This window comes from Salvelinus namaycush, chromosome 4 (assembly GCF_016432855.1).
Source record: "Salvelinus namaycush isolate Seneca chromosome 4, SaNama_1.0, whole genome shotgun sequence".
NCBI classification, from domain to species: domain Eukaryota; kingdom Metazoa; phylum Chordata; class Actinopteri; order Salmoniformes; family Salmonidae; genus Salvelinus; species Salvelinus namaycush.
In genome coordinates this window covers 11,495,861-11,516,018 of record NC_052310.1, presented here as the reverse complement: position 1 = coordinate 11,516,018, position 20,158 = coordinate 11,495,861, and the positions used below count along the sequence as shown (strand labels likewise).

The following is a 20,158-nucleotide window of genomic DNA, read 5'->3' as shown; positions in this document are numbered from 1 at the left end:
TTTTCAAAAGAACAATTTGGGTGATGAATTGGGATTGAATAGTCACTCGCTACAGTAGTGTGTTGTGAAATCTGTTGTGAAAATATTGCAATGTTTTTCAAATTGTATAACTGCCTTGGTTTTGCTGGACCCCATGAAGAGTTACCATGCACCTGCAGCTAATGGGGATCCATAATAAATACAGTAGCTGAAAGTATGGCAGCAGATAGCCTAGTGGTCAGAGCATTGGGCCAGTAGATGAAATGTTGCTAGTTCTAATCCCCGTTGCCGACAAGGTAAAAATCTGTCGTTCTGCCCCTGAACAAGGCAGTTAACCCACTGTTCCCAGGCCGTCATTGTAAATAAGAATTTGTTCTTAACTGACTTGCCTAGTTAAATAAAACAAAAATGTCTAACAACGATTTCGGATTATTAGTATAATGGTGAGTAACATTACATTAGTAGACAAAATGTTCAGTGAAAATTAAAGCCATTGACTGCTGAGAAACTGCACATCCATCTGCTTAGCTACTAGTAAAGATTGGCAAGTTATCTAGCGATCCATCTATAACAAGAGATACTTACCGGAGTCATCGTAAAGGACTTATTTTAAAAAGATGGGGTGCCTGTTTGAATCGATATAAAATAACTAGCATAAAGTTGACTAATATAATATAAACTGCAAAACGTTGTCATACGTATTTATTTTCTACTAGCTAGGCGTAGGTGAAGACCATTGAAGTAAACTGTGATCTCTACAAATTGATTGGAAAACACCGCCACCTACTGGTTGAGAACTGTTGTGCTTAGGTGTGGTGTGTGGCAGTCAGGAAAAACTGTTGACCATTTGGAAATAATCATCTCTTTGATTTATTTACATAATTCATAACTTCTGGTCTGATACAGTATCACAGGGGTACTTTTGAATTCATTTAAAATATATTTACAATTGTTTTAGTACTCAGTATGAAAACTATACAATATAGAGAGCATAAGAAACGATATGAAACATGTACTGTAGAACCATGAATTACAGCATTGATAATAAAATATGTTGGACCTCAACATAAGTGTTTGGTCAAATGTAAAGTAACAATAGATGTGAGCAACATCACAAACAAGACCAAGTTTTAAAAGTTAATTATGTTTCATGAATAGGTACTTTGAAAAGGTGTCCCATTGCTGTTTTATTCACAACAATATAATAGCTTCACTGTGGATTCATCCAGCAAGATTCATCCAGCAAAACACTGAAACCTCACGTGGCACAACAGGCCTTGATCATAACTCTCAGTTCTATTACATTACACATAAGAGTCATTGGACGGAGGCGTCTTCTGTACGGGGGTGTACGAGCCGCGACGCTCGATCTGAACATTAACACGCGACGCTTACGGTACGATTTCGGAAGCATAACCTTTCACATCCGCGAGAAAAAAATAAGAAACCCGCACACTGCTCTTTATTAAGCTAGATTTACGTATCGGCCTCAATGCCTTCATAAAGCTAGCTTAATAAAGAGAAGTGATAGTAGCAAGAGCAGTGTGCGGGTTTCTTTTTCCCCTAATTGTATTCAACTGTTGCACCTGCAACAAAGATAGCTCATATGTGCGAGTGCCTTTTGAATGAAAACAAAAACAAAAGGTAAATGTAAAGGGTTAGGGTTCCCATACGGACATATTTCCATGTTACAGCGATTGTTTACGAAAAACAGACGGAAGACAGAGTGGACTATCTGTGCTAATTAGCTATATCCGTCTCCGAACACCTGTGTGTAAACGGAAGACAGACGACACAAACGTGTTGTCGCTGAAAAATACTGTCGACTACAACTGTGTTAAAACCAGTGTGTATTTTGCATTTGTGAAATTATTTAGATGTGATATGAAAGTAGAGGGATCTATGTTTCTAGAACCGTGCCGCAATTGAGAATCGATTCACGTTTAGATGGGAGTATTTGGCAGTTTTGTCTTTCAGAGTCAATTCGCCCTTTAAACAGAGCATGCAAGGTCCTTGGACTAAGGAGTAACGGTAGGCTCCTTTAGTCCAATCCTGGGCTAGTGCCACATGTCACACATTTTCTCTATTGCAATTCCTTTCGGAAACAATTGCTCACTGTAATTAAAACCTATTACTGGTAGTTTAGTTAAACTATTCGATGTCAAGCTTCAGACACATAAGAAACGGAAGGGCTCTGTCAATTATTTCATAATTTTCCTTCTATGTTGTAAAGTTGGCTTGGTCAATTAAGTCATATAAATATATGTATGCTTGGAGGTGCACTTTCATAAAATATATATTGTAATGTTAGTGAGATAAAATCCACAGGTGTAACAAAGGGCCTCATTCAATCTAAGAAACTCCATACCTTTCTGATGGGACTAGACAGACCCAATTCATCACATCTACCTACAGTATATCATCATATATTCATGGTATACTACCATAAATACTCTCAATTCAATCAACCTGGCAATGGTGTCTGAGGCCTCCATCTTCAAGTATGATGTCATTCTTTAAGGTCCATTTACCATTATGACTCTAATGTGATCAAAGGCTCTCAATTAAAGAGAGGAATGTGATGATAAAATTGTTCCACGGCTGAATCATGAACTCTTCACTACTTGGCTGCAATTCCTGTCCACGTCCTTGTTCTCCTTTATCAATGCATTAAACACCTGGAGAGGAGAAAGAAGAAGGAGAACAAATCTCAATATAAAACTGCAACGATAGTTCTTTTTAGGCACACACAATACATACCTGTAGGTGGTGCTGCATTTCCACAAAAAGGCAGACTATTATATGGGTTATTTCTTATGCATTTCTTTACCTGACATACATTCACCTCTGCAGGTGCTGTAGTATATGAATTGTAGGACCCAACAAGTTTGAATCTATGATAAAGGTGGGCCGAACAGGCCCCCATTAATTAACTAAGACAGGGCTGTAGTGGAGCGGGTTGAGAGTTTCAAGTTTCTTGGTGTCCACATCACCAACGAACTATCATGGTCCAAACACACCAAGACAGTCGTGAAGAGGAGACTGAAAAGATTTGGCATGGGTCCCCCGATCCTCAAAAAGTTGTACAGCTACACCATCGAGAGCATCCTGACCGGTTGCATCACCGTCTGGTATGGAAACTGCTCAGCATCTGACCGTAAGGCACTACAGAGGGTAGTGCGTACGGCCCAGTACATCACTGGGGCCAAGCTTCCTGCCATCCAGGACCTATATAATAGGCTGGGTCAGAGGAAAGCACAAAAAATTGTCAGACTCCAGTCACCCAAGTCATAGACTGTTTTCTCTGCTACTGCACGGCAAGTGGTACCGGAGCACCAAGTCTAGGACCAAAAGGCTCCTTAACATCTTCTACCCCCGTTCCATATGACTGCTGAACAATTAATCAAATGGCCACTTTTTACATTGACCCCCCCCCTCCATTTGTTTTGTACACTGCTGCTACTCGCTGTTTATCATCTATGCATAGTCACTTCTCCCCTACCTACATGTACAAATTACCTCGACTAACCTGGCCTCGGTACTGGTACCCCCTGTATATAGCCTCGTTATTGTGTTACTTTTATTATTTTTTACTTGAGTTTATTTGGTAAACATTTTCTTAACTCTTCTTGAATTGCGGTGTTGGGTTAAGGGCTTGTAAGTAAGCGTTTCACGGTAAAGTCTACACTTGTTGTATTCGGCGCATGTGACAAATAAAGTTTGATTTGATTATAACCTGAATTATTTTACATTGCAGTGTCTGAGTGACGTATCATTCCCAAATCGTTCCTAGACACACCAGAATCACACATAATTACAGGATATTTGTGAGGAATTCTGGGAGCATGTCCCAGTTCACACAACATACTCTAGAAATGGCTTCACCTTAAACACATAATAATATTCTTATACATTCAGAAAGTATTCTGACCCCTTCACTTTTTCCACATTTTGTTACGTTACAATCTTATTCTAAAATGGATTAAATAAAAAAAATTACTCAATCTACACACAACACTCCATAATGACAAAGCGAAAACCGATTTTTAGAAGGTTTTGCAAATGTATTACAAATAAAAAACAGAAATACCTTATTTACATAAGTATTCAGACCCTTCGCTATGAGACTCAAAATTGAGCTCTAGTGCATCCTGTTTCCATTGATCATCCTTCAGATGTTTCTATAACTTGATTGGAGTCCACATGTGGTAAATTCAATTGATCGGACATGATTTGGAAAGGCACACACCTGTCTATATAAGGTCCCACAGTTGACAGTGCATGTCAGAGCAAAACCAAGCCATGAGGTCGAAGGAATTGTCAGTAGAGCTCCGAGACAGGATTGTGTCGAGACACAGATCTGGGGAAGGGTACCAAAACATTTCTGAAACATTGAAGGTCCCCAAGAACACAGTGGCCTCCATCATTCTTAAATGGAATAAGTTTGGAACCACCCAGACTCTTCCTAGCGCTGGCTGCCCTGCCAAACTGAGAATCGGGGGAGAAGGGCCTTGGTCAGGGAGGTGACCAAGAACCCGATGGTCACTCTGACAGAGATACAGAGTTCCTCTGTGGAGATGGGAGAATCTTCCAGAAGGACAACCATCTCTGCAGCACTCCACCAATCAGGCCACACGGAAGCCACTATTCAGCGGCAGGGACTGGGAGACTAGTCAGCATCGAGGGAAAGATGAACGGAGCAAAGTACAGAGAGATTCTTGATGAAAACCTGCTCCAGAGCGCTCAGGACCTCAGACTTGGGCGAAGGTTCACCTTCCAACAGGACAACGACCATAAGCACACAGCCAAGACAACGCAGGAGTGCCTTTGGGACAAGTCTCTGAATGTCCTTGTGTGGCCCAGCCAGACCCCGGACTTGAACCCGATCGAACATCTCTGGAGAGACCTGAAAATAGCTGTGCAGTGACGCTCCCCATCCAACCTAACAGAGCTTGGGAGGATCTGCAGAGAAGAATTGGAAAAACTCCCCAAATACAGGTGTGCCAAGCTTATAGCGTCATACCCAAGAAGACTCGAGGCTGTAATCGCTGCCAAAGGTGCTTCAACAAAATACTGAGTAAAGGGTCTGAATACTTATGTCAATGTGATATTTCATTATTTCATTTTTTTTCTACATTGCAAAACTTTTCTAAAAACCTGTTTTTGCTTTGTCATTATGAGGTATTTTGTGTAGATTGATGAGGGGGGAAAAATGATTTAATACATTTTAGAGTAAGGCTGTAACGGAACAAAATGTGGAAAAAGTCGAGGGGTTTGAAAACTTTCCGAATGCACTGTATGTATTGTCACTTGGTGCAAACGTGTCCATTTTCTCACTTCCCTGTCTTCTTATGTTTAGAGGAACTGACCTGGGACCATTTCTTGTTTCCGTTGAGCATGGGCATGGCCGCGATGCAGGCGAACAGCCTATCAGAGTCTATATCCTCTGGGAGGCGTGTCAGAAACTGGGCGCTATGGATGAAATCCATCTGTAGGAGCACATCCTCGTAGAGACGCAGGATCCCTAGACCCGTCCGGAACAGAAACTCCTCGCCGTCACGACAGAACACATCCCACACTCTACATGCCACGTCCAACGGCAACGACTTACTGTACAGAGTGAAGATCCTGTAAACAGACACAGACAGATACACACAGGTCAAAAAATGGCAGTTAGCGGAACGGCACAGCAGCTGTGCTCTGATAACTGAATAATGACCTGACAGCATGGCTGGTGTTAAATGTGTGAGAAAACAGCTTGAAGGCCACACTAACAGATAACTGCTGCATGCTTTCATATAGAGATCTATAGTTACTCACCAGTCGATGAGATAGAGATCTGGGGTGAGGTTGGAGATCTGGAAGTGGTTAAACAGTCTAGGGAGGTTCTCTTCAAAGAACACCTCGAACGCAGCAAAGTATTTCAGCATCTAGAGGAGAAGAAAAAAAGGTCAGAGACAGATTCAGGGACCACTAATTCAGTACTGTTAAAGAGCTAATTGTGCATCATGTCAAAATCATCCAAAAGTATCTCAAATTTATTGTGAAGCTCAACAAAGTCACTTATAGATGATATGAACATGATGTGGGAAAAATGCTAATATCAGTCCCATGATTTGAATGGGATTTAGAAAACGTTAGCATGTGGAAATGCCTGGGAAACTAAACCAAAGCATGGATTGCTGTCATACCTTGTCCATAGACTGTGTACAGGGTAAGGAAACCAATATGTAATTTGGGTGAAGTATCCCTTTAAATTAGTTTTAGAGAGGACAGTTTTTTTTTACTGTAGCCACTGTGGAAGTAGGACTCACTAGATCATGGTCCACTCTGAAGAAGGCCAGCTGACAGGGCTTGTTGAGCAGGTTAGCGAAGGCAATGAAGGCGTCAGCTTCCTCCAGGTTGAGAATTAACACTGCAGCTATGAAGGACATGCCCTGAACCTGAGAGAACAGAACCACCATTTTAGTTCACAATCACTGCATGTACAGTATAGCATAAAATAAAGACTTAAGAGTGCTGTTTTGAAGTGTTACTCACATATCCCACATCAGGTCTGTAACAGGTGTAGGCTCCCAGCACGCTGTGGAGGAGATCATGATATGGCCCACCCTGTGGTGGAAGACAATCAGAGGATGAGAAATGTCATGGAGCACGCACGCATGCACGCACGCACGCACGCACGCACGCACGCACGCACGCACGCACGCACGCACGCACGCACGCACGCACGCACGCACACACACAGTAGTGGGTAAGAGATGTACTGTACCTTCTGGAAAATAAAAAGAGGTGGGAATGTGCGGGATATGTCCAGCTTGATCAGGTCCAGACTGGACTCTCTGTCTGCCAGCGATGCCCCATCTAGTATTGAAACACAAACAGATTATTAACGAAAGGAAAAACTTTATAATTTCAGTTTACTAAAATAAACTGATCTCCTGCTGGTTCGACCTCTCTGTATCGTTGTCTGTGCATGATAGACCGAGTAACTCGGTAATCAATGATACATAGAGACACTGATGCCGTGCCAATATTTTGTAACCCTAAAACGATGGCAAGAGGAAGACATCCTGCAAATCTCTCTGTTCAGCTCCATTAAGACCTGTTGGATCCATCTCCTGAGGCTCTTGTTGGCAACAACACAGTCTTTCTGACGAGCTAGAGGAGAGAATGTGTCACTGTTGGCTCTCAGCACTACACCAAAGGCCAGATAGTCTGACATGATGGCAGAAACAGACACTTCGTAGAACACTGGAGTAAAAACAACAGAAAACCTTTGCAGAAAGTTCTCCAGTCTCCTCCAAGCCTGCAAATGATTGCTGAACGAGGGGAATTTGTGCAGCAATGTGGGACACCAATATGGCCGACAGATGTGAAGCAATGAGAGGAAATAGCTTTGCCTCAAAGAGGAAGAGAGGAGAATGGATGAGTCTAGGGTCTGAGGAGTTCAGTCTAACATGCGAGGAGCTTGGCTTTAATTCACAGTCTTGCCATGTGACAGCCCCCCCCCCCCCCCCATCTCAGACGCCCCCATCTCAGACGTACCGTCAGCCTCTGAACCCATCTCACTGAAACTCCTCCACCTCTCCTTGGCTCTGGAGAGGAAGATGTCATACAGCTCTGTAGAGAAGAAAAGAGGGAAATGAAAGAAGATCTCTCGCAATGAGTCAGGCGGTGGGTCCTCCAGCTGAGACATCTATTATACTTTGTTGTGTAACCCACAAAGGCCTTTTCATCCAGCAATTCCTTCCACTACATACACAACAGGCTCGTAAAGCTATTCCAGCTGAAAGAGGTGAGCGTGTTGCTTTGTTAGAAAACAAACAATATGGTACTACATTTCTACAACTATAACCTTGGCTATTTTAATACATTTCAATGTAAACTCAGCAAAAAAAGAAACGTCCCTTTCTCAGGACCCTGTCTTTCAAAGATAATTCGTAAAAATCCAAATAACTTCACAGATCTTCATTGTAAAAGGTTTAAACACTGTTTCCCATGCTTGTTCAATGAACCATCAACAATTAATGAACATGCACCTGTGGAACGGTCGTTAAGACACTAACAGCTTACAGACAGTAGGCAATTAAGGTCACAGTTATGAAAACTGAGGACACCTTTCGACTGACTTTGAAAAACACCAAAAGAAAGATGCCCAGGGTCCCTGCTCATCTGCGTGAACGTGCCTTAGGCATGCTGCAAGGAGGCATGAGGACTGCAGATGTGGCCAGGGCAATAAATTGCAATGTCCGCACTGTGAGACGCCTAAGACAGCGCTACAGGGAGACAGGACGGACAGCTGATCGTCCTCGCGTGGCAGACCACGTGTAACAACACCTGCACAGGATCGGTACATCCGAACATCACACCTGCAGGACAGGTACAGAGTGGCAACAACAACTACCCGAGTTACACCAGGAACGCACAATCCCTCCATCAGTGCTCAGACTGTCCGCAATAGGCTGAGAGAGGCTTGACTGAGGGCTTGTAGGCCTGTTGTAAGGCAGGTCCTCACCAGACATCACCGGCAACAACGTCGCCTATGGGCACAAACCCACCGTCGCTGGACCAGACAGGACTGTCAAAAAGTGCTCTTCACTGGCGAGTCACGGTTTTGTCTCACCAGGGTTGATGGTTGGATTCGCGTTTATCGTCGAAGGAGTGAGCGTTACACTGAGTCCTGTACTCTGGAGAGGGATCGATTTGGAGGTGGAGGGTCCGTCATGTTCTGGGGCGGTGTGTTACAGCATCATCGGACTGAGCTTGTTGTCATTGCAGGCAATCTCAACGCTGTGCGTTACAGGGAAGACATCCTCCTCCCTCATGTAGTACCCTTCCTGCAAGCTCATCCTGACATGACCCTCCAGCATGACAATGCCACCAGCCATACTGCTCGTTTTGTGCGTGATTTCCTGCAAGACAGGAACATCAGTGTTCTGCCATGGCCAGCAAAGAGCCCGGATCTCAATCCCAATGAGCACGTCGGGGACCTGTTGGATCAGAGGGTGAGGGCTAGGTCCATTCCCCCCAGAAATGTCCGGGAACTTGCAGGTGCCTTGGTGGAAGAGTGGGGTAACATCTCACAGCAAGCACTGGCAAATCTGGTGCAGTCCATGAGGAGGAGATGCACTGCAGTACTTAATGCAGCTGGTGGCCACACCAGATACTGACTGTTACTTTTGATTTTGACCCCCCCTTTGTTCAGGGTCACATTATTCCATTTCTGTTAGTCACATGTCTGTGGAACTTGTTCAGTTTATGTCTCAGCTGTTGAATCTTGTTATGTTCATACAAATATTTAAACATGTTAAGTTTGCTGAAAATAAACGCAGTTGACAGTGAGAGGACGTTTCTTTTTCTGTTGAGTTTATGTACATGACATCCTTCACTTTGTATATCTTATTCTGAAAGCAAATCATATTTTGGCATGCCTATGGGAATACAGAATTATGATGGGAGTTCTATGAGTTATGACTATTGAAACACCATACATACCTGGGGTGATGTTGAGCTCGTTGCCGATGGCTAGGCTCCAGACCTTTCCTCTGACGTTGGGGGGCAAGCCCTGCCACCAGAGCTCTCTCACCCGCCGAGTGTTACGCCTACAGGGGGACACAAACAGACTGGCATGGGCCTACTGAACAACGGAGCCCTGACCTATGCCCACTGACTGACTGGCTCATTGCATGACTGACTGGCTCACTGACTCACTGACTGGCTCACTGACTCACTGACTGGCTCATTGACTCACTGACTGGCTCATTGACTCACTGACTGGCTCACTGCATGCCTGGCTGGTTCACTGCATGACTGACTGATTTACTGACTGACTCGCTCACTGACTGACTGGCTCACTGACTGACTGACTGGCTCACTGACTGGCTCACTGACTGACTGGCTGACTCACTGACTGACTGACTGGCTCACTGACTGGCTCACTGACTGACTGGCTGGCTCACTGACTGACTGGCTGGCTCACTGACTGACTGGCTGGCTCACTGACTGACTGGCTGACTGACTGGCTGGCTCACTGACTGACTGGCTGACTGATTTATTTACTGACTGGTTCACTGACTGACTGACTAACAGACTGACTGGTTCACTGAATGACTGATTTACAGACAGACTCACTGACTGACTGGTTCACTGACTGACTTGTTCATTTACTGACTGGTTCACTGACTGACTTGTTCATTTACTGACTGGTTCACTGACTGACTGGTTCACTGACTGACTGAATTACTGACTGGCTCACTGACTGATTCACTGACTGACTGGCTCACTGACTGACTGATTTACTGAATGAATGGTTCACTGATTGACTGACTGGTTCACTGAGTGACTGGCTCAATGAATGACTGGTTCACTGACTGATTTATGTACTGACTGGTTCTCTGACTGGTTCACTGACTGACTGACTGGCTCACTGACTGACTGACTGGCTCACTGACTGATTCACTGACTGACTGACTGGCTCACTGACTGGCTCACTGACTGACTGCTTTACTGAATGGATGGTTCACTGACTGGCTCACTGAGTGACTGGCTCACTGAGTGACTGGTTCACTGACTGATTTATGTACTGACTGGTTCTCTGACTGACTGGTTCACTGACTGACTGATTTACAGACTGACTGATTTACAGACTGGTTCACTGACTGACTGGATCACTGACTGACTGACTGGTTCAGTGACTGACTGTCTGTCTGTCTGAATAACTGAATGACTGGTTCACTGACTGGCTCACTGACTGACTGGTTCACTGAGTGACTGGCTCACTGACTGACTGGCTCACTGACTGATTTATGTACTGACTGGTTCACTGACTGACTGACTCACCGACTGACTGATTCACTGACTGACTGGTTTACAGACTGACTGACTGGCTCACTGACTGACTGACTGGTTCAGTGACTGACTGACTGTCTGGCTAGCTGACTGGCAGAATAACTGACTGACTGAGTAACTGACTGAATATTGTACTGACAGACGGACTGCCTGACTGACTGGACAGTGTACATAGCTGCTCCGTGCCAGTGGAGAGTTGTTTAGCAGGAAGTGGCTCACATGTTGTCCCAGTTGGGCAGGATGTCGTGGTTCCAGACCACCATGGCGTTGGCGATGCTGTCCTCCTGCTTAAACCTCTCCTTCATCTCTTTCCTCTTCCTCTGGGCCTCCTTTAACTCTGTGGGGATGGGGACACAACTCCTTTGGTTACCCTTTACAATAACTTCAATTAATAAGCCATTATACATGCTTATAAATGTTAACAGATGCTTATAAATGTTAACAGATGCTTATAAATGTTAACATATGCTTATAAATGTTAACAGATGCTTATAAATGCTTTATAATACTTTGCATAAAGCTTTACAATTGTTAAAGTACATGTAAAGTTACAAAAGTATTTGCAACAGCTACAACAGACAGACTGAGCTAAGTGCCATCTGGAGATCTGTTCAGTCGACAGGCCAGATGCTGCTGACCACCATTACACAGCTCTGAGGAGACAGACAGTGCAGTAACAGTAGCAGTACCAGCAACAGTACCAGTAACTGTACAAGTACAAGTACCAGTACCTCTCTTCTTGGCCTCGGCCACCATCTCGTCATACTCCTGACGGTGACGCTGGGCCTCCTCCACAGGCTTGGCAGGAAGGTTCCTGCAGAGAGACAAGAGGAGACGGGACACAGTATCAGCCGGTTTCACCGTAATCCGTGCATATCACAGCAACTGAGGACACAAAATGGCTAGTTGAACACATTGAGGACTTAAGAGAAAGTAAGACCTACAAATGAGAGAGACTTTGCCTTGCATAAGGCAAATGGTTCAGGCGACATGCTCATATTTCATATACTGTATCTATTCTTAATGAGGGCCGGAGGTCTTGGATCAGAGAGAGCAGCTGAGGAGAAATACAACACTGCTCGTCTCTGGACGCTGCGTTTCTTACTGTGTTCTTCATAGACACCACACCCTGGCCTGAGCCTAGTTGAAAACAATGGAATGTGTGTAAGTAATATGGCTGCAGGTCTGGGAGGTTAGGCCTTTCCCCTTGTATGAACCGGGGGGCAGAATAAACTAAAAAAGAAGAAAAGAGGAACTGACAAAGAAAGAGAAATAAAAAGGAGAGATAGTGGGGACTTACGGAGGCCTGTCCTCCAGTATAAGAGCTGTGGTGGACAGTGGTTCAAAGTCCAGGTTCTTCCTCCGGCCATGTTGAGGCTGAGTAGGAGACGTTCCCCCAGATCCAGCCTTGCCCGCCCTGGCCTCGTACTCCTGCAGATACATCAAAAACCTAAATCTCCATAGAAACTGGAAAACACAGCCCCAGTATATGCATTTCAACTAGCCCAACTAGACTTGAAAGGAAGGAAAGATAGAGTGGGGTTAGCCACGAGGGGCGACAGGATCAGCTGACAGGATGATGGAGATCACAAAGCCAATACAGGCAGACAGAGAGAGAGAGAGAGAGACAGAGAGAGGAGAGAGAGAGAGAAAGAGAGAGAAAGAGACAGAAAGTGACAGAGAGAGAAAGAGAGAAAGAAAGAGACAGCGAGAGACAGAGAGAGAGAGCGACAGAGAAAGAGAGAGACAGAGACACAGAGAGAGGAGAGAGAGAGAGGGAGCGACAGAGAGAGACAGCGCGAAAGAGAGAGAGAAAAAAAAACTAATGGGGGACTGAGGAGTATGATGGTTGTTGATGACTGGAGAGTTATTTTTAGAGGGGTCAATAAATACCTAGCCATGCCTAATGCATCAGAGCCTGTTGAATGAATGCCTTTATGTTCAGTCGCTCTACATGACGCCACTGATATCCTATGGGTTTGTTTCGTGCGAGTTGATACATTGAGTATCTTAGACTTAGTGACCATACATCCCTCACCTCCACTACACAATAAAAAGTCTCACCTTTGGCCTTTCACGATGCATGAAACTGCTTCTGTATGGATGTCAATGGCTACATTGTCTTGTGTTGTGGCTGTGGCTCCTTCAAGGCATTTATTGGTGCAGTTCGGGGGACCGAGTGGCGCACCGGTTTAAGGAACTGCATCGTAGTGCTAGAGGCATCACTGCAGACCCGGGTTTGATCCCGGGCTGTTTCACAGCCGGCCGTGATCGGGAGTCACATAGAGCGGCGCACAATTGGCCCAGCATTGTCCGGGTTAGGGGAGGGTTTGGCCGGTTTAGGCCGTCATTGTAAATAAGAATTTGTTCTTAACTGACTTGCCTAGTTAAATGAAGGTTAAATAAAATAAAGAAATTACATCGGTGCTATCAGAGGAAATGGCTAGTAGGGACGGGGGAGGGGAGTGCCATCTAAGGAGAGTGAGATTTACCAACACCAGTGAAGAAGAACAGCCCCCCCTAATAGTAAAAATTGAGAAATAGTCACAGCTCTTTCTCCAAATGTATTGCTGCTGTCCCATAGTACTAAGAAAAGTCAGAGATGAACTGTGTATAACCAACACCCATGCATTTCTATTCACAAATGGTATAGCAGAGAAGCAGCTCTGGCACCACTTGTAATGTCAAAGTGTATATACAATCACGTAATCAACTGTGTATTCATAATCCTCAAGTCAAATACACCAGTAAACCAAAAATCCTTACATTCCCAGATAAGGAATAAAAGGAATACAATCGATATGGAATAGATCTATTGCACTAGAGAAACATGTGGTCACATGTACTGTATGTTAGGACAACTGGAACAAAAATATAGTCATACTTTGGATTCATACATTTTGAGCCACAGACTAAGCTGCTGGAGCTATGGCAAGAGTCTCAGAGACCTTGGTATTGTTGAAGAACCTGCGATTATTTTTTTTATTTTTTTTAGATTTTCTAACATGCATTTATTTCCCTTCCCCTGTCAAAGTGCTACGGGTTGGCATGGGCATGAGTTGGATGTTCAATGGAAATGGTTGCTTGGCAGCCCCATGCAGATAGGAGATTGAGAAGATGACTGAAAGGGAAACTTGAGAAAGTCCATACCCCTTCGCTTAAGAGATTGGGTGCAGACACAGACGTGAGACCACCTGGAATACTCTCCTGATGAAAGAAAAACAGAGTTTGCACTCAAGAGTTAAATAGCTCAATCCCTCCAAAAACAACTCCAAACTGTCTTTCAAACTAAACAATTATTTCAAGTACTTCAGTACACTTCCAATCCACATAAGCATCTTTGCCCTTCGGATAGGGTTACGAAGATAGTCAACTTTATTAAAAAAAGGCCTCTGTTGGAGATCCAACTCAGTCCCTCCCTCCCCTTGCACGTAGGATAACTGCATGAATAAATTTCCCATCATCTGAGTTTCTGTACGGCACATTTGTGTAACACATTACAGATGAACCCTCTGACATCTACACCCTGGGGCGGCAGGTAGTGGTTAGAGCGTTGGACTAGTAACCGAAAGGTTGCAAGATCGAATCCCCGAGCTGACAAGGTAAAAATCTGTTGTTCTGCCCCTGAACAAGGCAGTTAACCCACTGTTCCTAGGCCGTCATTGAAAATAAGAATTTGTTCTTAACTGACTTGCCTAGTTAAATTAAAATTATTATTTTTTAAAAACATCAACACTCTTAGAAAAAAAGGTGCTATCTAGAACCTATAATGGTTCTTCGGCTGTCCCCATAGGAGAACCCTTTGAAGAAACCTTTTTGGTTCCAGGTAGAACCCTTTCTGGTTCCAGGTAGAACCCTTTCAATAGAGGGTTCTACATGAAATGCAAAATAATTCTACGTGAAACCAAAAAGAGTTAGTCTACGGGGACAGCCAAAGAACCGTTTTGGAACCCTTTTTTCTAAGAGTGTAAATCCCTGCTCTAACCCACGTAGCTCACTCTAGATGAGATCACTCTTGTCTAGTCATAATCTCAGTAGTGAGGCATATACATTCTCTCATCCCCGTCTGCAGTTGTAGAGTAATAGAGTTAAGTGCACTACTAATCCAGTGAAGGGACAAATGTAATTGGCTTTAGTGTCTGTTTCCATCCAGGCATGAAAACATGTATTATTGCCTCCGACGAGTGTGTAGACAGATCAGTACCTGCAGGGTAGAGTGGGGGAGGTAGAGCGGGAGACAGGGAGTGAGGGAGAGAGAGGGAGAGGAAGAACAGAGCTAGGGGCATAATTCAAGCCCAGCCGAGGCTCAACACAGCAGGCAAGAGGCATCCACCTTGAGTAAGATCAGCTCCTTAGTTGCCCAGCCAGGCACAGAGCCAGCTGGAGCATACACCCTCAACAGCTGTAGTGGCCTGCCAGCCTCCAACATAGAGGACCTGAACCTTACTCCTACCACACCCTACTCGCTCTTGTCAAGTGTTGGGAAGGAGTAGGCCAAGTACAGACTGACTACAGCCTTTGCCACACTTATCTATAAGCTCTGATGTCATCATTACAAGATGCTCTATTACAGGACACACAGAAGGACAGATATAAAGAATTGACTTGAGCTGTGAGTTGCTATCAGTTTGCTACCTGGTCAGACTGGTACAGGTTAGTTATTGTGAGAATAGGGCCTAGGGAGTGATTGTTATGCTGTGGCATTACATATTGCACAAGGCTGCGATTAAACTAATGATTCATGTGATACAATAAAACAAAGGCCTGTAAATGCAATGTATCATTGGTGAAGGAGTTGAACAGAAGGGGTGTAAATGACTTGATTTAAATTAAATAACGGTAGTTCTGGACTTTCTTTAAAGCTTTAAGCTACGTTAACAAAGTGAGGTTACTGTAGGTATGTAAGGCTGACATAACCAAGATGAATAGAGATTAAGTCCTGACTAGCACGTAGGGGAAATTATCTGGGCTAAACATTGAGCTCATTGCATTCAACTAGACTTGCTGGCTTCACTCCAGGGAGGGTCAGATAGCATTCTCTCCCATACACAATACTGTACGGGAAGTTAGACGGGCAGTTAATAGGTTAGTGAATAACTACTGTAGACTTAGGAGCACTGTGACATCAGAGCCTGCATTCAAAAAGCTTCTCAGAGCACAACGCTTGATTCAAAAACTTAAAAGAGTTTCTCCATTTAAATGATTATACGAAATTCAAACAGAACGTTATGTATATAAAACCAGCTCAGCTCTGCAGATTTTGCTACGAAGAGACAGAATCATTTGATCACTTATTTGGTATAGCCTCTATGTAGCTTGTTTCTGGTCACAGTTTCAGGAATAGCTGAAAAATCACAACATTTATCTAAAGTAAACACTACAAATAGCAGTGTTGGGAGATTTGAAAAACCACAGTCAATCAATCAACAATATAATAATACTTTTAGTAAAATATTGACCTTGAACTTACAATCTGTAGATACTATGCGATTAGACAGTTTCAGAATCTATGTGAAACATCACAGCACAGTTGAAATATATATGGCACATGGAAATCATAACAGGGCAATTTCCGGAGATAGGTGGAATGGACTGAGAGTAGCTGAGGGGTGGGTTTAAAAGCTCTAGATCAGCACTCCAACGATGCGATTCTTGATGTATACGGACCCAGGTCCTCCATGTCAATGAAATCCTAGTTATTATGATTTAAAAGACAAAACTGATCCTAGATCAGCACTCCTAATCTGACATGCTTGAAGAATACAGGACCGGGGTACCAACCTGCTGTATGGTCCTGGAGTCCTTGGGAGGGCTCTCTCTGGCAGCAACTTTTCCAAACAGCTTCCACCCAGGTACATTCTGGGACGGACTCTTCGGCTCTATATGCTTCTTGGAAAATAAACCCCTGAACAGACAGAAAAGCCAGGACAATGTGTGGGTAATTATTAATGATGACACACTTTAATTTTATTCCTCCGGTCAGCAAAACAGTTTTGATGAGTAGACATACTGAGAAAACAGTGAAATTAAGGTTTCTCTGAGTCTCTGAATCATTTCCTAGATCTGACATACATCAGGTCCAAAATTTATGGTTACCCTTGATAAAGAGAAGCAAAAAAGACTGTATCAAACAAATAATATAAATACTGAGCTATATTGTATATGCTCAGGGAAATTGATTTTGTTTAACAAGTAATAACAAATAATTTAAAAAAAGATTGGGATCAAAATTATTGCCAACCCTATTTTCAATAGATCACCCTGCGAGGATAACAGTCTTTTTCTAAAATGTTTTACGAGATTGAAGAAACACATTGGGAGGGAACTTAGACCATTTCTCCATACAGAATCTTTTCAGGTCCTTCATCTGCACTTATGGACTGCCCTCTTAAAACATTTTAGAAAAAGACTCAGTGAAGTTATCCTTGCAAAGGGAGGTATTGAAGAGAATAGAAAACAGGGGTGCCAATAAGTTTGACCCCTATCTTTTTATTAAAAAAAATATATATTATTTGTTAAACAAAATCTCTTTCTCTGAGCAATTGTAGTAGTATATAATATACATATATACAGTACCAGTCAAAAGTTTGGACACACCTACTCATTCAAGGGGTTTTCTTTATTTTTTACTATTTTCTACATTGTAAAATAATAGTGAAGACATCAAAACTATGAAATAACACATATGGAATCATGTAGTAACCAAAAAAAGTGTTAAACAAATCAAAATATATTTTAGATTCTTCAAAGTAGCCACACTTGGCCTTGATAACAGTTTTGTACACTCTCAACCAGCTTCATGAGGTAGTCACCTGGAATACAGTTATTTTTTGCAGATAATATAGCCCAGTATTTTCATTATTTATTATATACAGTATGTTTTGCTCATCTTTCTCAAAGGTGCCAATAATTCATACTAATAAGTCATACTGATATGGTCCGTTCAGCTGAGTGAGTGAATTGCTGGCACTCGTATTTCATCACTTGAATCAATTTCACCTGATCCTCTGTGGGATTATAAACCTAGGGGTTAACACTTTACATCAAGGTGTACTCAAAAGTGTTTATAAAGGAGTTATATGTAGTTTATAGACTGTTCATTATTATATATACCAATCAAGTTCTAAGTATTTATTACATATTTATAAACGATCTATGAAGTAATAATTAACTGTTTCTAAATTGTTTACACCTTAAAGCAGGGCTCTCCAACCCTGTTCCTGGAGAGCTAACCTACTGTAGGTTTTTCAAACTGCACGCAGAGACATACAAATGGTATCCACTGGTTCATCTGACTCTTGGGAAGTAGATAAAGGGCTTCATTGCCAAAATCCAGAAGTATCCCTTTAATGTAAATTGTAAACACCTAGGGGATGTCCTTGTGGGAACATTAATATAACAGCATTCACTGCAGCTGGCTCCATTTCCACCAGGTGGGTCTCTGCCTGCGCTAAATGTTGACTGAGACCTAGTTCTAGTTCTGGCTTTGTTCATTCTGTCTGGTGTGCTGTTACAATATCAGGACACATCTCTGTTAGGAAAGCATGGTTAACGGAAGTGACTGCTGTTGTAACGGGTGTATATTGCAGCAATAATGCGGCTATACACAGTATAAATGCAAACATGACGTGAAGAGAGGTAAGCAGACTGAAATAGTTTGTACCGCTCTTGTCCTTGTAAAAAAATCCTCTCGGCACCCTGCAAATAACCTCAGACCACAAAGAAAACAACTCATTTACCTGCCGAAATACTCAGCGATGCCGGGTCTTTTTGACTGTAAGGCCAGTTCAGAGGAGTCCACACTCAGTCCTATATGTCCTGGGGCGGACTGACGTCTGCTGGACTCATAGGTGTTCCTGGAGCTCAGACTGACGTCCATGAACCTGAGGTCACTGTAGCCTTGGGCCCCCAGCTCCACAAAGGTCTCCCCATCCTCATCCTCGTCCCCTGGGCTGAGAATGCTGGACGGGTCATAGTTCAGACTGGTGGTCTTGTGGGACTGAGGATGGAGTCTGGAGGATGGATCACCTCCTGAGTGACCAGATGTTGATGGTTCTGCTCCCTGCCTGGTGTCTGGTTTGACACTGCAGGGGTCTTTCGTTGGTGCTGGGATTGATGGTAAACCCTGAGAGGTGAGACTGGAAGTAGCACCATCAGATAGCTCTCCTGCCACGTTAGCTTGTTTTCTAGGCTGGGCCCCGGCTCCGTCAGGTTCCTCTCTGATATTGCAGGATTCGTGATGGCCCTCCCTTGCACTCACTGCAGACAAGGAGAGTTTTTCACATTGTGGGTTAGAGATACAGGTTGCAGCTCCATCAGAAAGAACTGTTACAGCTGTCTCTGTGTTTAACTTGGCACTGTTGTATCCTATCAATAATCCACCGTTTGCCATTTTGTCCTCCTTGTCAGAGGTCGTACTTCGGTTAATATGTGGTCTAATAACAGCATCACTGTGAAGAGGACTCTGTATAACACAAACGGTGTCTCCAATCGAGAACCCCTCCGGACCAGTCCGGGAGGCTGCTGTGCACCTCTGTTCAAGCTGTCCATTCCAGGAGTGTGCCAATGACTGCAGTGGCTCAGCTGCTGTCACACAGGCATCTAGTCTTTCTGCAGAGCAATCATTGTTCTTCTGAGCCAGGGAGGTCCCCCAGAGAGCACTTCTGTCCATTTCCTCTCGATTCACTGCAGTGATAGCAGAGCAGCTCCCTGCCTTGGAGGCAACCATTATTGACCCAGTAAACCCGTTTGTAGCAGAGTCGCTACCTGGCTCAGGAATGACACAATTGCTTACAGTGCCACCAGATGGGCTGTCAGTAACTAAATCGAGCATTATCGTACTCCCGACACGTACACACGCTACTGTGGAACGGGAAATATCCTCTCCTGCTTCACCGGCTGCGTCCGCTGTCAGTTCAACACGTCTCATCCCTGTTGACATGTTTAGAGAGAAGACCTGCGGCGTCGGCGGTATCGTCAGACAGTGGCTGGTTGAGAGATGTGCTGCTGGTCAACTTTTCGTTCACAGACAAAGCCGGTGGAAAAATGCCATTCTCTTCCTTTTCCATGTCATTCACATTCCCCACACCACCGCTCCACAACAAAAACGCTGTGGTGGCTGCATCAGCTACAATTGATCGGTCCCGGTTGTTCACTGTAGGCTATGCCTATCATGATCTCAGCGTATCCCTAATTATACGATGATGACGCAAGCAAAATACGGTTTCTATTTCGAGAGATAGCGGCAGGAAAAGAGAGAATGTCAGTCGTATGGTCGTGTGTAATTTCTGTTAGAAAAACCGGCATCCGCCCCCACTTGGACAGCGAA

The 20,158-nt window shown here is 43.8% G+C and overlaps 1 protein-coding gene across 1 annotated transcript; it reads right to left on the bottom strand.

Annotated features, from left to right (window-relative positions):
* Positions 1–834: 834 nt before the first annotated feature.
* On the bottom strand, positions 835–20,158 carry LOC120046149 (TBC1 domain family member 12-like). Its single transcript, XM_038991148.1, has 13 exons — positions 18,570–20,158; positions 16,612–16,735; positions 12,131–12,261; positions 11,562–11,644; positions 11,050–11,167; positions 9,478–9,584; positions 7,528–7,602; positions 6,752–6,843; positions 6,520–6,591; positions 6,294–6,422; positions 5,800–5,909; positions 5,349–5,607; positions 835–2,657 (listed from the first exon to the last, which is right to left on the bottom strand). The coding sequence occupies exons 1-13, from the start codon at positions 19,769–19,771 to the stop codon at positions 2,586–2,588; spliced, it is 2,574 nt and encodes an 857-aa protein (XP_038847076.1). The 5' UTR covers positions 19,772–20,158; the 3' UTR covers positions 835–2,585.

Bases quoted from the DNA above. Each gene is read 5' to 3' on its own strand.
- LOC120046149 (XM_038991148.1), bottom strand. From the start codon at position 19,771: ATGTCAACAGGGATGAGACGTGTTGAACTGACAGCGGACGCAGCCGGT. The intron at 11,168-11,561 runs GTACTGGTACTT...CCATCCCCACAG, and splicing joins GGCCGAGGCCAAGAAGAGAG to AGTTAAAGGAGGCCCAGAGG. The intron at 7,603-9,477 runs GTATGTATGGTG...TCTTCTCTACAG, and splicing joins CGAGCTCAACATCACCCCAG to AGCTGTATGACATCTTCCTC.